General features: G+C 42.5%; 2 protein-coding genes across 2 annotated transcripts; one reads left to right on the top strand and one right to left on the bottom strand.

Moving 5' to 3' along the window:
• Positions 1–3,630: 3,630 nt before the first annotated feature.
• On the bottom strand, positions 3,631–4,991 carry LOC120743207 (GTPase IMAP family member 7-like). Its single transcript, XM_040046785.1, has 2 exons — positions 4,917–4,991; positions 3,631–4,704 (listed from the first exon to the last, which is right to left on the bottom strand). The coding sequence occupies exons 1-2, from the start codon at positions 4,933–4,935 to the stop codon at positions 4,007–4,009; spliced, it is 717 nt and encodes a 238-aa protein (XP_039902719.1). The 5' UTR covers positions 4,936–4,991; the 3' UTR covers positions 3,631–4,006.
• Positions 4,992–9,571: 4,580 nt separating this feature from the next.
• Positions 9,572–11,858, top strand: LOC120743184 (GTPase IMAP family member 8-like). Its single transcript, XM_040046754.1, has 3 exons — positions 9,572–9,635; positions 10,434–10,630; positions 10,733–11,858. The coding sequence occupies exons 2-3, from the start codon at positions 10,618–10,620 to the stop codon at positions 11,347–11,349; spliced, it is 630 nt and encodes a 209-aa protein (XP_039902688.1). The 5' UTR covers positions 9,572–9,635; positions 10,434–10,617; the 3' UTR covers positions 11,350–11,858.
• The last annotated feature ends 11,659 nt before the right edge of the window (positions 11,859–23,517 follow it).

The raw sequence follows: 23,517 nt of genomic DNA on the forward strand, positions 1-23,517 counted from the left end.
TAGGATATTATGGTCAACAGTATCGAATGCTGCGCTAAGGTCTAGCAGGACAAGCACAGAGATGAGTCCACTGTCAGAGGCCATAAGAAGATCATTTGTAACCTTCACTAAAGCTGTTTCTGTGCTGTGATGAGCTCTGAAACCTGACTGAAACTCTTCAAATAAACCATTCCTCTGCAGATGATCTGTTAGCTGTTTGACAACTACTCTTTCAAGGATTTTTGATATGAAAGGAAGGTTGGAGATTGGCCTATAATTAGCTAAGACTGCTGGGTCTAGAGATGGCTTTTTGAGTAAAGGTTTAACTACAGCTAGCTTGAAGGCCTGTGGTACATAGCCGATCATTAGAGATAGGTTGATCATATTTAAGATCGAAGAATTAATTAATGGCAGGACTTCTTTGAGCAGTTTTGTAGGAATGGGGTCTAAAAGACACGTTGATGGTTTGGAGGAAGTAATTATTGAAGTTAACTCAGAAAGATCAATTGGAGAAAAAGAGTCTAACTTAACATCAATGGTACTAAGAGTAGCTGTAGATAATATTACATCTGTGGGATGATTACTGGTAATTTTTTCTCTGATGATAAGATTTTATTTGTGAAGAAGTTCATGAAGTCATTACTAGTTAACGTTAAAGGGATTGTTGGCTCAAAAGAGCTCTGACTTTTTGTCAGCCTGGCTACAGTGCTGAAGAGAAACCTGGGGTTGTTCTTATTTTCTTCAATCAGTGATGAATAGTAAGATGTTCTGGCTTTGCGGAGGGCTTTCTTATAAAGCAGCAAACTATTTCTCCAGGCTAAATGATGATCCTCTAAATTTGTGACACGCCATTTCCTCTCCAGATTACGAGTCATCTGCTTTAGGGTACGTGTTTGAGAATTATACCACAGAGTCAGGTACTTCTGATTTGAGGCCTTAGTTTTCACTGGAGCTACAGTATCCAGAGTCGTACGTAGTGAGGAGGTGAAATTATTAACAAGATAATCGACCTCTGTTGGGGTAGCGTTCAGATAGCTGCTCTGCTCTGTGTTGGTACAGGGCATTGAAGATGATAACAGTGGGTGGATTATATTCTTAAACTTAGTTACAGCGCTTTCAGAAAGACATCTACTTTGATAAAGTCTACTCTTCACCGCTGTGTAATCAATTATTGTAAATGTAAATGTTATCAGGAAATGATCAGACAGCAGAGGGTTTTCAGGAAACACTGTTAAATGTTCAGTTTCTATGCCATATGTTAAAACAAGATCTAGAGTGTGATTAAAGTGGTGGGTGGGTTCTTTTACATTTTGAGAGAAACCAATTGAGTCTAATAACAGATTAAATGCCATGTTGAGGCTGTCATTTTTAGCATCTACATGGATGTTAAAATCACCCACAATAATTATTTTATCTGAGCTCAGAACTCAATCAGATAAAAAGTCTGAGAAATCAGACAGAAACTCTGTGTCAGGCCCAGGTGGACGATAGATGATAACAAGTAAGACTGGTTTCTGAGTTTTACAGCTGGGGTGGATGAGGCTAAGCATCAGGCTTTCAAATGAATTAAAAGTCTGTCTGGGTCTTTGGTTAATTAATAGGCTGGTGTGAAAAATTGCTGCCACACCGCCCCCTCGGCCTGTGCTTCGAGATTTCTGGTAGTTAGAATGACTCGGGGGTGTTGATTCATTTAAACTAACATAATCATCCTGCTGCAACCAGGTTTCTGTAAGGCAGAGTAAATCGATTTGTTGATCAATTATTAAGTCATGTACTAACAGAGACTTGGAGGAGAGAGACCTAATATTTAATAATCCACATTTCACTGTGTTACTCTTTGGTTCAGATGTGGATACTTTATTGTTCTTTCTTTTTGTTTTTTATGTTTAGGTTGTTTGTTGCTGGTTTTTAGTTTGTTTTTTGTCTTTTTGGAAGCTGACACAGTCTCAATGGAGATGGGTTTTTGGGGGGGTAGCAGGAGGAGAGAAACTGCAGAGGCGTGTAAGACTGCAACTCTGCTTCCTGGTCCCAACTCTGGATAGTCATATTTTGGGGGGTTTAATAAATTGGTCCATATTTCTAGAAATGAGAGCTGCTCCATCCAAAGTGGGATGGATGCCGTCTCTCCTAACAAGATCAGGTTTCCTCCAGAAGGTTTGCCAATTATCTATGAAGCCCACATCGTTTCTGGGACACCACTCAGACAGCCAGCAATTTAAGGAGAACATGCGGCTAAACATGTCACTCCTGGTCTGATTGGGGAGGGAACCAGAGAAAACTACAGAGTCCGACATTGTTTTGGCAAAGTTACACACCGATTCAATATTGATTTTAGTGACCTCCGATTGGCATAACCGGGTGTCATTGCTGCCGACGTGAATTATGATCTTACTGTATTTACGTTTACCCTTAGCCAGCAGTTTTACATTTCCCTCAATGTCGCCTGCTCTGGCCCCTGGAAGACAATTGACTATGGTTGCCGGTGTCATGTTCCAAGCAGGTACAGAGTTTAAGTTCATTTATTGATTCATAAGGATTTTATTGGTCCTTCACATGTCTGAGAACAGAATCACCAATTACCAGAGTTTGAGTGTTGTAACACTCTCAGAGTCGGAGTCTGACTTTGACAGGGTCATGCCCCCTGCTGGTCAGTGAAAAACTGACTGGCAGGAGGTGAAGACGATCGTCGTTGCGCCAGCTACACAAGCAGTCAGGAATTTTTCCTCATCGGCATCACAGACTGTGATATATTTATGCCGGAATGTAAACAGAATACATTTTTGATTTTTCAAAAGAAAAATAAGAAGAATTTACGTGTATGACCCAAAACTACCCACACATAAAGAAACCTGGCTGGCTCACCACATGTAACACAGTAAAGTAAATAAGAATAAGAATAAGAATAAGAATGATGATAAACAAACAATTTGGTCAAGAAGGAAGTTGGACAAATTCAAGTCAAGTTCATTTGACCTATGATAGGCCATGTTCCAAACAGGTACAGAGTTTAAGTTCATTTATTGATTCATAAGGATTTTATTGGTCCTACAGCAACGGCACAGAGGTCAGGCAGCTCGCCATCCTGCACTGATCAGAAGTCTGATTGCAGGAAAAAAATCCCTGACCATCGAGGAGATTGAGTGAGGGCACAATGCTGAATAAATCAGGTCAAGTGTACTAAAACCTTAAATTAAATTATGATCACACATCCTTGGTGTTTCTAACCACACTTCAGAGCAGTGTTTAGAAAAATCTGCACTTCAGAAGCGTAACACTGTGTTGAAACGTCAGTGTCGAGTGTCCCATCCCTACCATTCCTTTTTTGATCATGTGTTGCATAAGGTCAGACAGAAAAATAATTTTATACTTTAGTCAGCAATCCAAAGAGTGACTTCTTATCGTTACACTCATCAAGAGAATAAGATTTATTCTACGAGTTTTTGTACAAACCAGTAGCATTACATGTACGTTTATGAGATTTATAATAGATCAGGTTTGTTTTAATTCAACATGAGTAACTTAATATTTAAATGCATAAAAAATGGAAAAGAACATCTTTTTTTTAAAGAGAACACATAAAATTGACCTGTGCAGAATCTACTTTTTTAATAATAACAAAAACACAACAAATTAGACTGTTAGGTATAGATGTTTATTTAATTTGACTTTCATTTTCTAGACAAAAAGAACTCTAAACTTTTTAAAGAAACATTGTGATGAAAAAATGGATTTAAATACATATTTTTACAATGAATAATAGAGTTGTGTTTATACATATAAACTACAATGATTTAGGACTGCTGCATTTAGAATAGATACAAGAAGTACCTTTCTCTAATGATTAGAATCAGATCCAAAACTTGCATTATGGTTATTATTAAACTTTAATATACCCCTATTAGCATCCAAGGACACACAATTATCTACACGAAGTGTGTGTCAGACATTTTCATATGTTCACATATGGGTACACAGGCTGTCTTGTTTCCATTATGCTGATTGTGTCTAGACAGTTTATCACATTGATTTAATCTCTTGCAAGAATGGAATGAAAACGTAAAATGCTCTGGTGCAATGGAGCAAGGAACCTGTACTTAGTGACACGCATTCCCATTTTCCGTGCGGCCTCCACCTCTTGAAACATCTCATCTGTGTAGTACATGCGCGTGTTCTCAGCCACCATGCGATCAATCTTGCTGATTAGCTCATTCACTTGCTTTCTGTCACTGTTTGTGTTTTCAAAGACGTGGAACCTATCTCCACATCTTTTGGTAATGACTTTAAGACCTTGGTGGCCGTTATTTACATATTGCTCTATGGTCATGTCTCCAAGATCACCACCGCGGGTGAACAACACAATCATGTGATCGTTAGCCCTTGGACCAAACAGCTCCTGGAGGGCTTCCACAGAGTTTTTTTCTTCTTTGGTGAATCGACCGACTTGGATAACCAGCAGGAACACGTGAGGACCTGGACAGGAGATTTCAATACATCTCACAATTTCTTTTTTGATGATTTCTGCGGATTTTCCCGTGTCCAGAATGCCTGGTGTGTCTACCACACTAACTACTCTGTTACCAAACTTCTTCACATGTTGTTCACAAGATTCAGTCACTGACTCTGAACTGGGAGAAGAAAGGAAACATTTTTCTCGCAGGATGGTGTTTCCAACAGCACTTTTTCCCACACCAGTTTTTCCAATCAGCACAATCCTCAAGTCAGGACCTGAAACACAGTTAACTAATTTGATTTAACCCATATACACAAGGGTGCAACAAGAACCTCAGTGAAACTGGGAAATTTTGACACTTTTCAAAGGAAAATAGTCAGGACCTGAAACACAGATTTCCCCGGAACTATTTACCATGCCAGAAATCAATAGCTCAACATCTCAGAATCTCAGTTTGGGATATTAACTATACACAGGTAGAGCTTACCTTGTGGAAATAAAGCCATATTTTATTGAAGTATTGTCCTGGCAGAGGTGAGAGCGATGAATGTGAATATTTCTGTTGAACTCAATACTTATAGCTCCATAGCTGACACGCCTCCAGTAGTTGCATAACAGGTTTATGAAATATTGACAGAGCAGCACAGCATAAGTGAGGAAACAGTAAGGAGAAGAAAGATTTGTAGTTGCTTAAAGTATGAGAACAACTGTTTTTCACAGAAAACTATATTTCAATTGCGCTTGGCAACATCTTCTGAAGAAGAAATTTAAAAACTACCTCATTCAAATGACCTGTAACTGTATAAAATATAATTATAATTAATAACAAGTTTGTGTAACTCTTAAAAAAAAACACACAGTTACAAGAAGTTTCACACTTTGAATAATAAACCCCTTGCATTACTACCAAGACAAAGACTACATTAGTACTACTTAGTAAGTTGTAGTTCTGAACCATAAATAAATATAAATACCATCAAAGGCCACCTGTGCTGGAGGTGCGCAGGACAAGCCCAGAACACCTCACCCAGGAGGCACCAAGAAGATATTCTGTTCGGATGTCAGTGCAGCAGGATGGATACATTTATTTATATATCTTAAAAACTGTAGTTCAGACAGACAACATGTGTCTGACAAATTCATAGGTATGAAAATATCAATCATATTTTCTACTTAAATGATCAAAATTGGTCTCGGTGGGTCAGCCAGAGTTGAATCTGTCCAAAGGAATCAAAGGCTCTGTAATGAATCAGGAAACCATGTCTGATGGAATGGATACAACACGGATCATGGATTCAGACCAGAACAGGGTCAATTCATCTTTCATTGTTTCCCAGCTCATCTTATTCTGATCATTCATAACAATTTAATTCTTACTGGCACAATTTAGTTGCATTTCTTATAGCATGTTCGCTTTTACTGATAAAACTTTATGAATTTATAAAAAAATATTGGAAACTCTCCTGCATTTTTTAAGTTAAAGGTGAAACTATTAATGAACTCTGACAGTAAGTAAAACATGTAGGAAGCCAATTACTTATCAGTGAAAACTGATCTTAGATCAGGTTAGAAATTAGGGAATCTTAAAGCAGAGTTTCTGTCAATCTAATTAATGACTAAAACAATCAAATTCTTTATTAAAGAAGGTTAAGTTGCTACATTCTATTAATTTGATCTTTTAAAAGATTTTTTTTGGGGAGGGGGCATTTTCTTCACCTTTATTAGACAGTACAACAATGAAGAGTAGACAAAGGCAGTGAACTGGAGGTAAATTACATGGTTTACCCAACCATCCAAATTGTTTGATTCAGGTGTTCCAATCTCTTCTTTACACTTAGAGTCCCCCGAGAGCAGCAGTGCCCAGCCTTCTACCTTTAAAACCCGCCTTCCAGCCAAATGGCTGGTAGGCTTTTAGCTAGGCTTTAGCTTCAGCCAAGTGGAAGCTAAATTGTCTAGTCATTCATATGTAAATTAGGTTGTTATCTGGGAATTCTGGAGGGGAGTGGGGGTGTGTGAATGAGGGGGTGGGGGAGCTGCTAAAAGCTGTGAACTTCCTTTTGTGTTCGTCTTGATGCAATCTCAATCATCCAGGGAAATAAATCTCCAAAAGTCACCAACTTGGAGTGTTTCAGTTTGCCATCTTAGGGAGAAATCAACACACATGGGTGTATGTCCTTTGTTGCTGAGATTTATTGATAAAAACAGTACAAAAAACCAACCATTTGTACACATATTTACAAATAATAATCAAAAGTGAGTGAGTACATTTCAACATTTTCAGCAATCACTCACAATCCTGGCACTGCCATGGTATCTGTAGTCTGCATTTACCACATGTGTATCTGTAGCAGTGAACACATCGCACAGTGGCATGATTGTTCTTGCATTTGTGTTTGACCTGACACATGGCTCTTTTTCCAGGGCTAGGTGTGGAGGGTTGTGTCCAAAGCAACTGTTCTTTTCTTGCCTTCTTCCCAGCTTCCCAACACTACCAAAAGGAAGCCAAACACTGTCACCCTTTACAACAAAACAAAGTGTGGCGTGGATGTGATGGACCAGATGGTTCGGGAGTACACTGTCCGCAGAGGAACACGGCGCTGGCCAGTTGCCGTGTTTTACAACATGATTGACATGGCAGCACTGAATGCACATGTGCTGTATCAAGCATGCACATGAGAGCTACATGAGAGTGAGCCAACTCTCTTGCAAGCTCCACCAGGAAGTCCACCCGTCTTTCCTTCGTCCCGGTGCATGCTTGATACAGCACATGTGCTGGGGGAGTAGACTTCATCAAAGTAGATGTCTTTCTGAAAGCGCTGTAACTAAGTTTGAGAATATAATCCACCCACTGTTATCATCTCCAATGCCCTGTACCAACACGGAGCAGAGCAGCTATCTGAACGCTACCCCAACAGAAGTCGATTATCTTGTTAATAATTTCACCTCCTCACTACGTACGACTCTGGATACTGTAGCTCTAGTGAAAACTAAGGTCTCTAATCAGAAGTACCTGACTCCGTGGTATAATTCTCAAACACGTAGCCTAAAGCAGATGACTCGTAAGCTGGAGAGGAAATGGCGTGTCACAAATCTAGAGGATCATCATTTAGCCTGGAGAAATAGTTTGCTGCTTTATAAGAAAGCCCTCCGCAAAGCCAGAACATCATACTATTCATCACTGAAGACAATAAGAACAACCCCAGGTTTTTCTTCAGCACTGTAGCCAGTCTGTGAGTCTGTATCTACTATGAGGAGACTTAAGTTATTTTGCGACTATAGAGAGGGCTTTACCAGAAGTTGGTCTTCACCCTAACAGAGCTGTTTTTTCCATGTTGTCATCAAACATATATTACTTACAAAATTTTATTGCTTCTTGGCAAGAAATGTTATAAAGTTGGAACACCGGTTTATTTCCTTTCAAATGGTGCCACATTTGTAAAGAAAATACATTTGTGGGTTGTCAGTGAAGGTTTCTCAGTCATCCAGGTCATCTTAAGTCTAAGGAGCTTGGACAGAAAAGTGTCTGGACTTCTTTGAGTTGCTTGAAGACGTTACATTATGGAGAAACTCCTAAACACAAACTTAACAATGTGGTGTATGCTGTACAGTGTAGCGAGGAATGCCCAGACCTCTACATTGGAGACACCAAACAGCCACTTCATAAATGCATGGCACAACACAGAAGAGCCACCTCCCCAGGACAAGACTCAGCTGTCCATCTGCATCTTAAGGTCAAAGGTCACTCTTTCAATGATGCCAATGTTCACATTTTGGACAGAGAGGACAGATGGTTTGAAAGAGGAGTGAAAGAAGCATCTATGTCCACTGTGAGCGACCATCTTTGAACAGAGGCGGGGGTTTACGACACCAACTGTCTGCCATCTATAATCCAGTTTTGAGATCCCTTCCCAGACGCCTTAATGGCACTCACCCCCTTGGCCATCTGACCTCAGGACCCATTTTCACACCTTGGCTCATGTGATTAGGTAGAGGATCATTAGGGGGTCCATTGTCCCTCTCAGTGTTATACTCCTACAGGGCCTAAATTTGGGACTCTAGAACTGAAGAATCTTCTCAAATGAGAGGTGAAATGTCTTCAAGCAACTTAAAGAAGTCCAGACGCTTTTCTTTCCAAGCTCCTTGGATTACATTTGTGGGTTGAACAGTTTAAGTATGTGGGTTGTGCCTATGAAAAACTTGTTAGATCTTCTCTGCCAATGCTAAACAGCTTATTCTGTTGCTGAATCTTGTTATGTGTCATTTATTGGATTGGATGATAGAAGTTGGTCTTGGCGGTTTAACAATTTATTATAGCCATAACAAGATAAATGTCCATGCATTTAGTGCTAAGTTTATATATCGTGGAGTGGTGTTCCCTGGAGGAAAGGGAGAAGGTAGGTGACACGGTGAATGAAAGAGTGGCCAGGTACCTAAGTAATCTGAAGACAGAGGAGTGCATGAGCGCATGAGTGCTTAACTATGTTGCCTTACAGGAAAGGTGAGTCTAGCACTCACACACGCGCAAAGCCAAGTGTAAGAGACGCAAAAGGAAGAGAAAGAATAGCAAACCACAACGGAGGCATGGGATCAGGATAAAACAAAGAACATAACATTAAACTTCAAACAATAAAAAAAACAATATTCTGTCATATACTAAAATATTTGAGATAACATCATTTTTTTTCATCAATTGTCACACAGGGAATGTGATGGAATGAAGACAGCAAAGCAAACTGAGTCTTTTCATGATCGTACTAGTGCATTTCATAACAGTACAATATCATGAAAAGGTTCTTTGTTCTAATAATTTCATGAACTTTCCTATATTCTTATTCACTTCAGTCTTTTACATTTTAAGTTTTATTCCCAAATTCTCTGCAGGGTTTGGATTCAGCTAGCATAAATAATCAGCAGGACATGAGACTCCAGCACATCACACAATTTATTTTTGCTCGTGACCTCTTCAGTTTGTCTGGTTTGGGTGTTAGTGGATGAAAATCAAATTTTTCTGACGAATTCTCCACCACAAAGATGACACAACTGAATGTTAAAAACTTTCCATATAGCTTTACACATGACACACCTCCAGCATTTGCATAACAGGTTATTAAAACAGACAAAGATCGGCACAGCTTACAGACGCCACACAGCTCGTCTTCTTCACTTTGCTAAACTGGACTGAAGGACTGAAGGACTATGTCTTCTAGTGGGTGAAAATATTCTGTAAATAGTATTTTTAGTTGTTTTGCTGAAATTAAAAGAAATGCATAGCAAATGGGAAAATGAACCATGTGACTTATTGTTTTCACAGAAAGGAAGATTGTAGTTGTTATCCTGGGAAGAGATGAAGTCTTGAAGAAAGCTCTAATAACCAACATCCTGGGAAAAGATTTATCCAAACTAGATAAAAGACAAGCTTTGAAAAAGATTGAGATCTATGTAAATGATATATATGAAGCCATGTTTACGCCAGACTTGTATGCAGAATTTAAGGACATACAAGACTTGTTGTGTATTAATCGATATCCTGACATGTGTCTGCTGGTGGTAGAACATGGCTTTTCACCAGACGATGTTCGGAAGCAGATAGAACATCTGAGCAATAAGACTGAAAAACCTGCAGAAGAGTTTACGGTTTTGCTTCCACTGAGTTATAAACCCACAGATTACTCGTTCATATCCTGCACCATGGAACAGGTTTTCAGTGAGCTCGACAGACTGGCTGAAGGCAGAAATCTGATGCTAACTAAACAAAGTAAGGATGAAAAATAACATAATGCTTTATGGTATTTTTCATGTATTTGTGGGGGAAGGTTGCTATGCTACTAAAACACAGGTATTAAGGCTTAATTTGAACATTAGGTCCACAGGTAATCCTGTTGTGGTGAAGGCGTGTTCCCGGGCTCAGCTGCAGGGGAGGGTGGTGCAGTGCACTCAAGGGACAGTGTTGGTTGGAGGATCAGGTGGACATGATTGAACTAATGAGGTTTCACCCTTTTTATAGTGAGATCAGAGATCAGAGACGGGAGAGTGCGCAGACAGCTGGAAAGCCAGCGGATGTGTGTGCCGAACCAGGAAAACAGCCTATAAGTGAAAAATCAATCAAAACCATTAAACAACCACAGGAACAGAGTGTCGGGTCACGGCCCTTTGTACCTCTTCCACGTTTGTCAGCACCACGCACTGTGATGGCAATGCCAGGTAAACCACAATCTATACAGTGTCTTTCAGACTTGTTCAGACTGATATCAGTTGGAAGTTCATTATTCAAAACTATGTCGATGTTTCTGAAATTCATTACAGGAATACATACAACACAACACTTCCATACAGGAAAGCGTACCAGCAACAAAGTGAACCTTGTTCTCCTGGGAATGTCTGGGACTGGAAAGAGTGCGAGTGGAAACACCATCCTTGGAAAGCCAGTCTTCTTCTCTAGACCCAGTTCACAGCCCGTCACCAAAGATTGTGAGATAGCAGAAACAGAGATAAATGGCAAACATGTGCGTGTGATAGATACTCCAGACATGTTTGATGATGACATTGAAGAACCAGTTAAGAACAAATATCTAAAACGGTGCAAAGAGCTCTGTGAGTCACACCCTTGTGTGTATGTACTTGTGATGCATATAAGCAGATTTACAGATGGTGAGAGAAACATACTGAAAAAACTGGAAAAAGCTTTTGGGAGGAATGTTACAGAACAAACTATCATCCTGTTCACTAAATCAGATGATTTGCATCGTTCTGGAAAAACGCTGACTGATTTTCTGCATAGTTGCCAACCTGATCTGAAGGAAATGATTCAACAGTTGGGCAACAGGTGTGTTCTCTTTGAGAATAACAGATCAGGTTCAGCTCAGGTGGAAAAGCTGCTGGACACAGTGATCATGGTGTTAGAAAAACAGCAGAAATTATAATGTCATGTGTCAGATCATTTTCAGTGTGAAGATATAAAAAATAGTTTGACCATGAAGTTATTTGATATCTTAAACTCGTAGATAAAAACGAGTAAGTATATTTTATAAGTAATTAAATATTTATTAATAATCATTAATCATCATTATCATTTTGATTTTTAGCCATAATTTTTCTTTGTTTTCTACAAACTGGCGAATGAAAGATTGGTTTCTGAATTGTTTTCTTTTTTGCTTTTGTTTTTTTGTTGTTGTTGGGTTTTTTTTTGGGGGGGGGGGGGGGGGTCAATCTTGGTAAAATAAATCAATGAAAGCTCATTTTGTAAAGTGTAACAGTAACAAATTATTGGTGAATTCAATAAAACGAAGTTAATGTGCATCTGGTGTCTCTTGGATAAACAGGACATTGTTAGGTCTTTAGTTTTGTGTTTGGTCCTCTGTAAAAACATCTCAGGTATTCAGGTTAATTTAGTAGAAGTGAGTGAGCTGCAGAGATTCCAAGTCACCATCAAACATCCGACTCCTGTGATGTCCCATAAATACATAAATATCCATATGCTGAATTTTAAAATGGCATGTGGTGAAAACCTGTAAAACATGAGATTTAAAGAATATGAAATGTTAAAATGTATCGACTGGATACCTTATATGAAAATATAAAATTAACTTAATTTCTCAATTAAGTACAGCATATTTAAAAAAAAAAATAAGTAATTAAATAATTATTAATAATAATCTAATCTAGTGTGAGAAAATGCACTCAAAAGCATTTTACAATGATTCTAAATATGACTTATTCTGCGTCTTCCTCTATGAATCCTTTGACGTCATTAACCCTCAGTCATATATAATAATCTTAGCCAGTTATTTATCTGTTCATTTATGTAATCATTTGTTTTATTTTATTTCATTTTATTTTTTCGTCTGGAACCAGAATCATATAAGAAAGAAAACCCAACAATCATATGACCCTCTATGAGAAGCACTTTGGTGACAGTGGGAAGGAAAAACTCCCTTTTAACAGGAAGAAACCTCCAGCAGAACCAGGCTCAGGGAGGGGAACCAATCATCTGCTGTGATTGGTTGGGGTGAGCGAAGGAAGACAGGATAAAGACATGCTGTGGAAGAGAGACAGATTAATAACAAGTATGATTCACTGCAGAGAGGTCTATTAACACATACTGCATTAGTTTAATGCCTTGATGCATGCTCAATCATCCAGGTAAGTACATCCCAAAAGGTTGAATCTGTTCATCTGGATGAACAGTTATCAGTGTGTAGCAAGTACATAAGCTAGAATAATTTAAGTTGGTTATGAGTAATTGGGCTAATTCAGAAGATATCAGATTCGGCTCTAGGAGGTGAGTGAAGTACAATAAACATACAACCACAGATATTGTGATTACAGTTATTATTTATAGTGAAAATAAAGTGCAATTACCAAATACCAATATTTACAAATTCTGCAGACAGGAAAAAGATAAAACATAATTCAAGCTTGTAAAATATCCGCTGCACAGCGGTGCAGCAACCTCGTCCAACCTCTGGCAAACAATGTCCATAAAGTTTATTTCATGATTGATATAAGTCCAACGCGTATGACAGTCTAGACAGGTTGAAATTGGAAGTATGATGATCAGCACTAAGATTCCAAGACTGAAATCTCGAAAGTGAGATTTGGGGGACTGAAAACCAGGGGGGAGAGTGTAGGCCGCAGCAGCCTCCTACCAGACCGCAGGAAGTTGTAGCTGGGGTTCTGGCTCGTTGGGCCTAGCTCGCCATCCAAAGTAGTGGTGTCGCTGTGGTCTCTCCAGGGCACCACTAGCCTGCACATTCACTACGTGCGATGTCACATACGAGCCCCCACGCATCTACCCGCGGCGGTATCAAAGTACTGTTGCTTCCATCCGCTAACGCCTCTCCCCCGCGTCTTTTCGAGGCGACAACCCGGAAGGCATATATCGGTGCCTCGCGAATGTGATTGGTCACAACAGGCATGTGCAGCCTCGCGGCGTGGCGTGCGTCATGACGCGTCACGATGCCTTCACGGACACGCTCCGGTTGGAATTTAAGATTCCAATTTAGTTATAGACGCAGTTCTTTTTATTTTTATGTGGGTTACATCCTCCCCGCCTTAACCATGCACGTCCCGTCGCATGTTAAAACCGCTAGACAACGTGAACAGACGAAGGACGGATAGCTTCATGGCCCAATGCATTGGAAAGACTATGCAACATTGTTTGGACAACGGAAATCAGAGGATTACCACGAGTGAAATAGTGAAGTCGATCAGGTGGCGCTCTTTGTCGTTGTGAACGTCTTAGCCCGTCACCTATGTCAGTGTCCTGCTCAATAACACTAGACTCTTCAGGAGAATCTTCAACAGCAACGACAGGAATGTCGACAAGTATGTCTCCATTTCCAGGTAAGTTTTCAGGTAAGCTATTTCTGTTTTCAGGGTGACTTTCAACAAGTTCAAGTAGGATGTCTTCCACATCAGAGTCAGATTGCCCACCACCAGACTCCACTGCTGGAGGAAGAACACTGGACACAGAGGCTGGTTCTCCTTGCACTTCCACTTCAACTGAAGGATCCAAAATCAGTGGTCCTAGGCTCCCACCGTCAGATGAATCTGGAAATTGATTCTGTTTTTCCACAGTGAAGTGCAACGTTGGAGGATTAACATACAATGAAACCAAGCTCCCCGTGTCCTCATCCTCAACCAGAGGTTCTGTGAGGGAATTTAAATCCGGGTTCTGCTGCCGAGTTCTTGGTCTATGAGGAAATGATTGCTCTGGTAATTCCAAGTTAACCTCACTGTCCGTGAGGAAGCCGCATGGAAGGAGGAGGTCGCGGTGAAGGGTCCGCATAGGTCCATCGCTGTTCTCAGGTTTTACCTTGTAGACCGGGAGGTCCCCAGCCCGATGGACAACCACATAAACTTCTTCCTCCCATTTATCTGAAAGTTTATGCTTCCCTCGAAGGCGAACATTCCTCACAAGCACACGATCACCTGGTACCAATGCTGATGGTATCACACGGTTGTCAAAGCGTTTCTTATTTCGATCGGCAGCTTTTGTAGCGTTACTGGAGGCAATATTGAAACTTTCCTCCAATCTTGATTTGAGTGACTTAATGTACTGTGAGTGACTCTTTTGCTTGGATTCCCGCAGTGGCAGATTGAACGCCAGGTCCACAGGTAGACGAGGTGTTCTACCGAACATGAGTTCGTAAGGAGTAAACCCTGTAACCTCGTTCCTGGTACAATTATAGGCGTGAACCAGCGGTTTCACATGCTCTTTCCACCTTGATTTTTGTTTTGTCTCCAAGGTCCCCAACATTGCCAGCAACGTCCTGTTGAATCGCTCCACTGGATTTCCCCTCGGATGGTAAGGGGTTGTACGGCTCTTCTGAATGCCTGCAACCTCACACAATTCTTTTATTAGTCTTGACTCAAAATCTTGCCCTTGGTCGGTATGGATTCGCTCAGGAATGCCATAATAAATGATATAATTCTCCCATAGACACTTCGCCACAGTTCTTGCCTTTTGATTGGGTGTTGGAATGGCAACAGCGAATTTAGTGAAATGGTCAGTCAGGACTAAGATATCACGAGTGCCACTAGTGTCAGGCTCAAGAGCAAGAAAATCCATACACAAGAGCTCAAGGGGTCGAGATGTTTTTATGCTGACAAGTGGAGCAGCTTTTTCTGGCAAGGCTTTTCGGCGCACACAGCGGCCACAAGTCTTGATCTTCTGCTCAACATCCTTTGCCATTTTGGGCCAGTAGAATCTCGTACGGACAAGGTCGAGTGTACGTTCAATCCCCATATGGCCCATGTCCTCATGGAGACTTTTCAGGACTGATGGTCGCAGCTCCTCTGGAAGGACAAGCTGGTATAAAAGGTCTTCATTGTCCTGTCTCCTCCTGTACAGAACTCCATCCACCAGCTCCAACCTGGACCACTCTCTGAGCAGGAACGGAAGTTCAGGGAGCTCAGCTCTGGCTGTTGGTGGAATCCTCTCTCCCGTCTCAAGCTGGTGAATAAGCTCTCGAATACAGGGATCTGAGTGTTGTTTCTCTTTGATGTTAAGAGTAGAAACGACAGGCAGCTGGTGAAGGTCCTCGGAACAGTAACTGTCAGAGATGGTATCCACTTGAACTGACAAAGACTCGACAAGTGTGAGGCCAACCTCACCGCAGTCACCCGGCCGTGTGGCTCTGACCAAATGACTTTGGCAGATTGCTCTCACAGTCTCCTCTGGGAGGACATCAGACTCAGCTGTGTGTTGAGAAATGAACTGACGAATGAGTTCATGGTCATTAGAAACTTCATCATTGGAGCAGGAGTAAGGTCGTCGCGAGAGCGCATCAGCGTCACAATTCTGTTTGCCAGCTCTGTACAGAAGTTTAAAGGAGTACGTTGACAATGCAGCCAACCAACGGTGTCCAGTAGCGTCCAGTTTAGCTGTTGTCAAAACGTAGGTCAATGGATTACTGTCCGTCACCACTGTAAAATCTGCCCCGTACAGGTAATCTTGGAACTTCTCGGTCACACTCCACTTAAGGGCGAGGAATTCCAACTTGTGGGCTGCATAACGGCTCTCACTCTGCGACAATCCGCGGCTAGCATAAGCTATGACCCGGAGTTTCTCCTCTTGCTCCTGATACAACACAGCTCCAAGTCCGGTCACACTCGCATCGGTGTGCAGAATGTATGGGCGAGACGGGTCTGCAAACCCAAGGACCGGGGCAGTTGTAAGCTTCTCAATCAGGGTTTCAAATGCAACTTGACAGTTGGTATCCCACCTCTCCCCGAAGAGTTGGTTTGGCCTGTAGGTGGGTATCTTGCGAGCTTTCAGGGTCTTTGATCTTTGAACTGGAGAATAGCCACGAGTCAGGTCATTGAGGGGTTTGGCAATGACGGAATAGTCTTTTATAAACCGGCGGTAATAGCCAGCGAAGCCCAGAAAAGACCTCAATTGTTTCAAAGTCTGTGGAACCGGCCATGTCTTGATGGTCTCTATCTTCTCGGGGTCTGTTTGAACTCCTTCCTCAGAGACAATATGACCCAAGTACTTTACAGACTTTTGGAAGAATCGACATTTCTCCGGTGCCAGTTTCAGCCCATATTCCTTCAACCGGTTCAGGACTCTCAGCAGCCTTCGTTCGTGTTCCTCAAGAGTGTCCGAATAGATGATTAAGTCATCCAGGGAAAACGAGCACTTCCTTTAGGTGAAGGTCCCCCATGCATCGCTCCATCAAGCGCTGAAAGGTGCTTGGGGCGTTGGTGACACCTTGAGGCATTTGGTTAAACTCCCAGAACCCAAGAGGAGTCACAAAAGCAGTCTTTGCCTTGTCTTCCTCCTCCATCTGGATCTGGTAGTAACCGGACTTCAGGTCGAGCACTGAAAACCACTTAGAACCAGTGAGTGCTGAAAAGGATTCCTCCAAATTAGGTAAGGGGTATGCATCCTTGATGGTTTGAAGGTTTAGTTTTCGGTAGTCTATGCACAGTCGGACCTCACCGTTCTTCTTCCTGACTACCACGATAGGCGAAGCAAAGGGAGACGATGATTCCCTTATAATGCCGGCTTCCAGAAGCTCACGCAGGTGACGGCGGACAGCTTCAAAATCTTGTGGATGGATTGGCCGGGCACGTTGCTTGAACGGTGTGTTGTCATGGAGTGGAATATGATGTTTGACAGCTGATGTACATCCAAAATCCAAGTCATGATGCGAAAAGACCTCCGAGATGTCATTCAGCTTGCCTATGACTCGCGTCCTCCATTCAGGTGACAGTGGGGAATCACCAAAATCAAAATTCAGGCTGGTGATAGTGTTCCTGACTGGAAGATGGGTCACGCGATGTTCAGACAAGATGCAGTGGTAGGTTTCCAAATCCGCAATGACACTGTGAGGTGGAATGAAGGTATCTTGCTCCGACTCATTCGTAATAACCACGGGAACCTTGTATGGAGAAAGAACAGGGAAGTTGATGAGACAACTGCTGACGCACAAACCCCCAGGTAAGGTGGAAGCAGGATGCTGTAGGAGAACACTCTGGCTAAACAATGGGGTGGAAACTTTGGCAGAGCCCTGGATGACAATAGTGCGGCCGGCCGGAACACGCACTGGAGCTTTGCTTAGTAGCCTCACATTCCCAATGCTGCCATTCTCCTTCTGCTTGTGTGACAGCTGTAGTGTTTTCAACACCGCTCTGTACCCATGAGTGCTAGGCTGATAGCTCGGATGCTGGTTAAGATGCTGTTCATACAGGGGTTCCAGGGTGTTCATCCCAATTAGCACAGTGGCGGGGACGTCAGGGTGTACGTCCGGAACAACTAGAGCCAATGTTGTTATTTCATATTCTTCACCAACAAAATCTCTGGGGAACTTGACGGAAATCTCAATGTATCCAAGATATGGAATGGTTTGACCCGCAGCACCTTCCACCTGGAGAAGATCATGGAGTGGTTGAATTTGTTGTTCATGAAGATGATTGTTGTAAAAGGATACAGGTATTGTAGTAACCTGTGATCCTGTATCAAGCAGGCATTTCTGTGGATGGCCTGCTAGGGTCACCTCTGTTGTGCATCTTGACCCAACTAACCCATGAGGTAACATTGTGGTTGCCTTCGGACAAGTGTGTAGGTCTACACAGTGAACAATTTCCTCCTTGTTCCTTTCCTCCTTTGCGGGACAATGTGGGTCCTGCACAGTTCCTGTACGTCCCATTACGGGAACTGTATCTAGTTTAAATGTCCAATTGATGAATTCCGCTTCTGCCATTTTGGTTTCCTTTCACTGAACTGTTTGCGTTTTGCATTGACCAATGCAGAATTGGGTCTGTTCTCACACTGTGGTCTAATGTGTCCATCTTCCCCACACCTGAAACAGAAACCAGGCTTGGGGTTAGATGATATATTCCCCTGTGTATCCGTTCTTTGCTTCGGGTGCTGCTTTGGAACAGGAGTACAGGCCTGACGAGACTGGGAAGCAGTTAAGGCGGCAAGTTGCTTTTGTATCTCCGCCATCTGCTGGGTGAGAGTGGACAACGCAGCACAGACCCCCTTTTCTTCTTCTACTGCGAACTGAGCTTGAGCTGCAACTCTGTGTCTTGGTGTTCCCAAATGTTGCTTCATCCTCAGAGTTTTGCTAGCTTCTCTGTCTTCTTCAGTTCTTAATAGGAGTAACAGTTCTGCAAAAGAAGGTGGGTTGGATTTTCTCTGTTTCAGCTGGAGCTCAGAGATAAGGTTACTATCCCAACATCCCCTACAGAATTGGCTGAGCAGGTGCCTGTTCACTTCACCCTGCTTGACTCCTCCCCGCTTGACAGCTAAACTCAGGGCCACCTGAAGTCGCTGTAGGTAGCCGGATGGCTTCTCACCCGAGTCTTGCAGCGTGTCCATGAACTTCGCATAAAGTTCTTCCCCGTCCTGTACAATTCCATAAGCAGAATCAAGATGTTGAATATAAGTCTCTGCTGGTAGGTCAGGGTTAAGGTGCTTGATTATGTCCGCTGCAGGTGGTAAAAGACTATCAAGGATGTGTCTGGATCTTCGCAGTTCTGAGATGGCTGGATCCTTTATGATGAGATCCACTCCAGAGCGCCATGTATCATAGTCCACCTCATGCTGTGGGTGTGGCAGTCTCCCAGAAAACATGCGCAGCCTATGGGATGAACGTATGTTTACATCTTCGCTCTTTACTATATGCTCCACAACATACCTCTGTACTTCAGGTGGATTTAACTCAGCTGCAGACATACTGATAGAATGTCCTTCTGTTGTTGTAGGATGTAGGGCAGCTGAAGAAGTGACAGGAATAGCCATGTTGTGGGTTTGTTGATCCGGAGTGGCAGCCGTTTTGTGTTCAGATGCGGCAGTGCATTCCTGCTTGAGCCCTTCTGGTCTTCCTGGGTGCAGTTCTGAAACAGCTCCATTTATTTGGGTCATTAGTTCTTGAAGAACTTCAGCAAAATCCTGACCAGACAATTTTGCTACTTGTTTTAAGTCAGCTAAATAAGTCTTAGTCTTTGTGCACCCGACAGTAGCCGCATAGATTTTAGACAAGCTTTTTATATGATATTCATTATTTAAGGGCTTAAATGTATATGGCAGAATCGGACCCAATAAATCAAAAGCAGACCCCGTTTTAAACTCAACAACGAGCATATTATTAAACTCAGAGCTGGGCGAGTTTATTGGCACGGAGCGTTCAATAGCACCATACTGGAGAAGAAAATCTTCAACCTCTTCAACCTCATATGCGGGGACGCCACTAACCAACACCGCGTTTGGTATTTTAACACCTAATGACTCCAACAAGTCCATGTTTATAGTAATATGGTGAGATAGTGAGACTGAATGTACACAACAATATTATACTTGACACAACCTCCTGGCTGGCTCGCCACTAATTTGTCTTATGTAGCAAGTACATAAGCTAGAATAATTTAAGTTGGTTATGAGTAATTGGGCTAATTCAGAAGATATCAGATTCGGCTCTAGGAGGTGAGTGAAGTACAATAAACATACAACCACAGATATTGTGATTACAGTTATTATTTATAGTGAAAATAAAGTGCAATTACCAAATACCAATATTTACAAATTCTGCAGACAGGAAAAAGATAAAACATAATTCAAGCTTGTAAAATATCCGCTGCACAGCGGTGCAGCAACCTCGTCCAACCTCTGGCAAACAATGTCCATAAAGTTTATTTCATGATTGATATAAGTCCAACGCGTATGACAGTCTAGACAGGTTGAAATTGGAAGTATGATGATCAGCACTAAGATTCCAAGACTGAAATCTCGAAAGTGAGATTTGGGGGACTGAAAACCAGGGGGGAGAGTGTAGGCCGCAGCAGCCTCCTACCAGACCGCAGGAAGTTGTAGCTGGGGTTCTGGCTCGTTGGGCCTAGCTCGCCATCCAAAGTAGTGGTGTCGCTGTGGTCTCTCCAGGGCACCACTAGCCTGCACATTCACTACGTGCGATGTCACATACGAGCCCCCACGCATCTACCCGCGGCGGTATCAAAGTACTGTTGCTTCCATCCGCTAACGCCTCTCCCCCGCGTCGTTTCGAGGCGACAACCCGGAAGGCATATATCGGTGCCTCGCGAATGTGATTGGTCACAACAGGCATGTGCAGCCTCGCGGCGTGGCGTGCGTCATGACGCGTCACGATGCCTTCACGGACACGCTCCGGTTGGAATTTAAGATTCCAATTTAGTTATAGACGCAGTTCTTTTTATTTTTATGTGGGTTACAAGTGGGAGAAATGTTTCATCACTCATCAAGTGATTTCTTCAGTCCCAGTCGACTGCACGTTTCCCCAATCTTATAAACAGACTGGCGAAATGACTGAAAGTAGCACTACTTAATGAAAAATGGGCTGGGAGGTCAGTTCCTTGATCATCAATATGCAAATTGCCATGACCATTGATCTAGCCACTGATCCAAGACCACTGATCAATGGCCATGAGTACCATTTACAGAGAGTTGCTGCAATCACAGCATTGTAAGATGGTGATAGATGTACCCTTAGGCCCCCTCCTTGGTTCAGAAATGGTCTTTCCCTTTTCATGTAAGGTTTCTCCCTTTTCTGCTCCATATTTACCAGTGTTCTAGTTTATTTGGTCTGAGTTCCTAGTTTCTTAGTTAAATGTTTAGGTTTTGTTTTTCCCTCATTTGTAATATCCAAGTTTTGATACGGTGCAATTAAAGTTGCCTCTTTGAATTACCCCCATGTGTGTTGAGTCCTGCATTTGGGCCCACATCCTGCCTCCCACACAGCAAATCAGTGACAGTTTTACAATTCAAAATGTCTCTAAGATAAAAACTGACATGATTCCTTGACTGCCACTCATTCGCCTCACCACACTGACTTAGATTTGCAAATTATTTTCTGTGCTTTGATGTTTCAGGTAAGATTCTTTACATCATCTGCTAAGATTGAACTGTTTGACTTCTACGAGTCACATAAGATGAGGACATAGAAAAGCAAAGCTTTATGTTTTATATGTATTGTGTACTGGATAAGTTTTAAATGTATCTTAGTATTATTATTATTTACTGATAAAACTGCAGAGCTTCACATTTTTCTCATCTAACACTGTAATAAGAAGGATCAGTCAGTTATGAAAAAGTGTGAAAGACGACACTTCATGATTAAATCATAATATGACACAGGAGTTTCCTTCTCTCTTTCTTCCATGCCTTTTCATGCTTTGTTTTCTCAACCACCAAAATGTGGTGTGTCATAGTTGATTAGGCTTGCTCATTGATAAAATAAATACAAATGTTGTATTGTTCGATACATATGCGTACCGAACCGAAAGCACTGTATCGAACGGTTCAATATCGATACGAATATCGTTGCACCCCTAAATATATATATATATATATATATATATATATATATATATCGGGCCATCAACACCTACGCCCTGCCCGTGACAGGTACCCTGCTGGGGTAATAGGCTGGCCAAAGGAGGAGATAGAAGCCACTGACATAAAGACAAGAAAGCTCTTACAATGCATGGAGGGTTTCACCCCAAGTCCAGCACCCCTGAGGCTGTACGCAAGCGGAAGGAAGGGGGCGGGGACTGGTGAGTGTCAGCACAACAGTCCAGGATGAGACAACGAACATCCAAGAATACATGGGAAGATGGCCCCAACTGACCGAGTGCTCAGTGAATACCTCAGGCAGCAGAAACCCAAGAAAGAGGAGGGAGACGAGGAACCATCAGGAAGGACAGGCCCCTGCACAGTATGTACCACCGGCAGATAGAGGAGGTGGCTGATATCCAGAAATCCTACCAGTGGCGTGGACAAAGCTGGACTGAAAGACAGCACAGAGGGCACTAATCATGGGCACAAAGAACAAGCCTGAGCACAAGACCATAGAGGCGGGGTCTATCACACCAGGCAGACCCCAGGTGCAGGCTGTGTAAAGATGCCCCAGAGACAATCCAGCAAATAACAGCAGGGTGCAAGATGCTAGCAGGCAAGGCATACATGGAACGCCATAACCAAGTGGCCGAATAGTGTACAGGAACATCTGTGCCGAGTATAACCTGGAAGTCCCGAGGTCAAAAGGGGAGATGCCCCCAAGGGTGGTGGAGAATGACCGAGCTAAGATCCTGTGGGACTTCCAGATACAGAGACAAAATAGTGGTGGCTAACCAACCGGACATAGTGGTGGTAGACAAACAAGAAGACGGCCGTAGTGATCGATGAGGCGTTCCGAAGACAGCAATATCAGGAAGAAGAACACGAGAAGCTGGAGAAATACCAAGGGCTCAGAGAAGAGCTCGAGAGGAAGTGGAGGGTGAAGGTAACGTGGGTCCCGTGGTAATCGGAGCACTAGGTGCGGTGACTCCCAAGCTAGGCGAGTGGCTCCAGCAGATCCCGGGACAACATCGAGAGCTCTGTCCAGAAGAGCGCAGTCCTGGGAACAGCTAAGATACTGCAGGACCTCAAGCTCCCAGGCCTCTGGTAGAGGACCCGAGCTTGAAGGATAAAACCGCGCGCAGGGGGCGTGCTGGGTGTTTGTTTTTTATATATAATATGTGTGTGTGTGTGTGTGTGTGTAATTGTTATTACTTAATCTTGAAATGACGTGCATACAGAAGGAAGCCCAACAATAGTTTTACAGTCCTGTGGTCCAGCCTCAGATACCAACTAATCAAAGTGATGTCATGGCAAACATATGAACCAACTGGCTTTCAAAGCAGCACTCTACAGAGACGCGTCTCTTAAGAGCTATAATGACTATTAATGGCATCTGATGCAGGGAATGTTCTGTGATATTTTTGCTTGATCTTAGGTGCAGCTTTGACACCATCGACCAAAAAATCCTACTTAACAGGCTCAAGGTTTTGGCTGGATATCTGGCTCTGCCAGACTGGTTTTCTTCCTACTTATCAGATAGGACCTTTTCTGTTAGGACTGAGAGGTTCTCCTCTAACACTGCTGCCCTGACCTGTGGTGTCCAATGGGTTCAGTTTTAGGTCCATTACATTTTCTTTTATATGCTCCTTAGCTGGTATCATTCAATCTTTTAGCGACCTGTCTTATCTTTTTATGCTGGATGACATTCAGCTCCAATGTCCTTTAAGCCTCATCAGCTGGATAGGCTGTCCACCCCAGCTTCTGATTG

Source organism: Simochromis diagramma, unplaced genomic scaffold (genome assembly GCF_900408965.1).
Source record: "Simochromis diagramma unplaced genomic scaffold, fSimDia1.1 OVJJ01000707.1, whole genome shotgun sequence".
Classification (NCBI taxonomy): Eukaryota; Metazoa; Chordata; class Actinopteri; order Cichliformes; family Cichlidae; genus Simochromis; species Simochromis diagramma.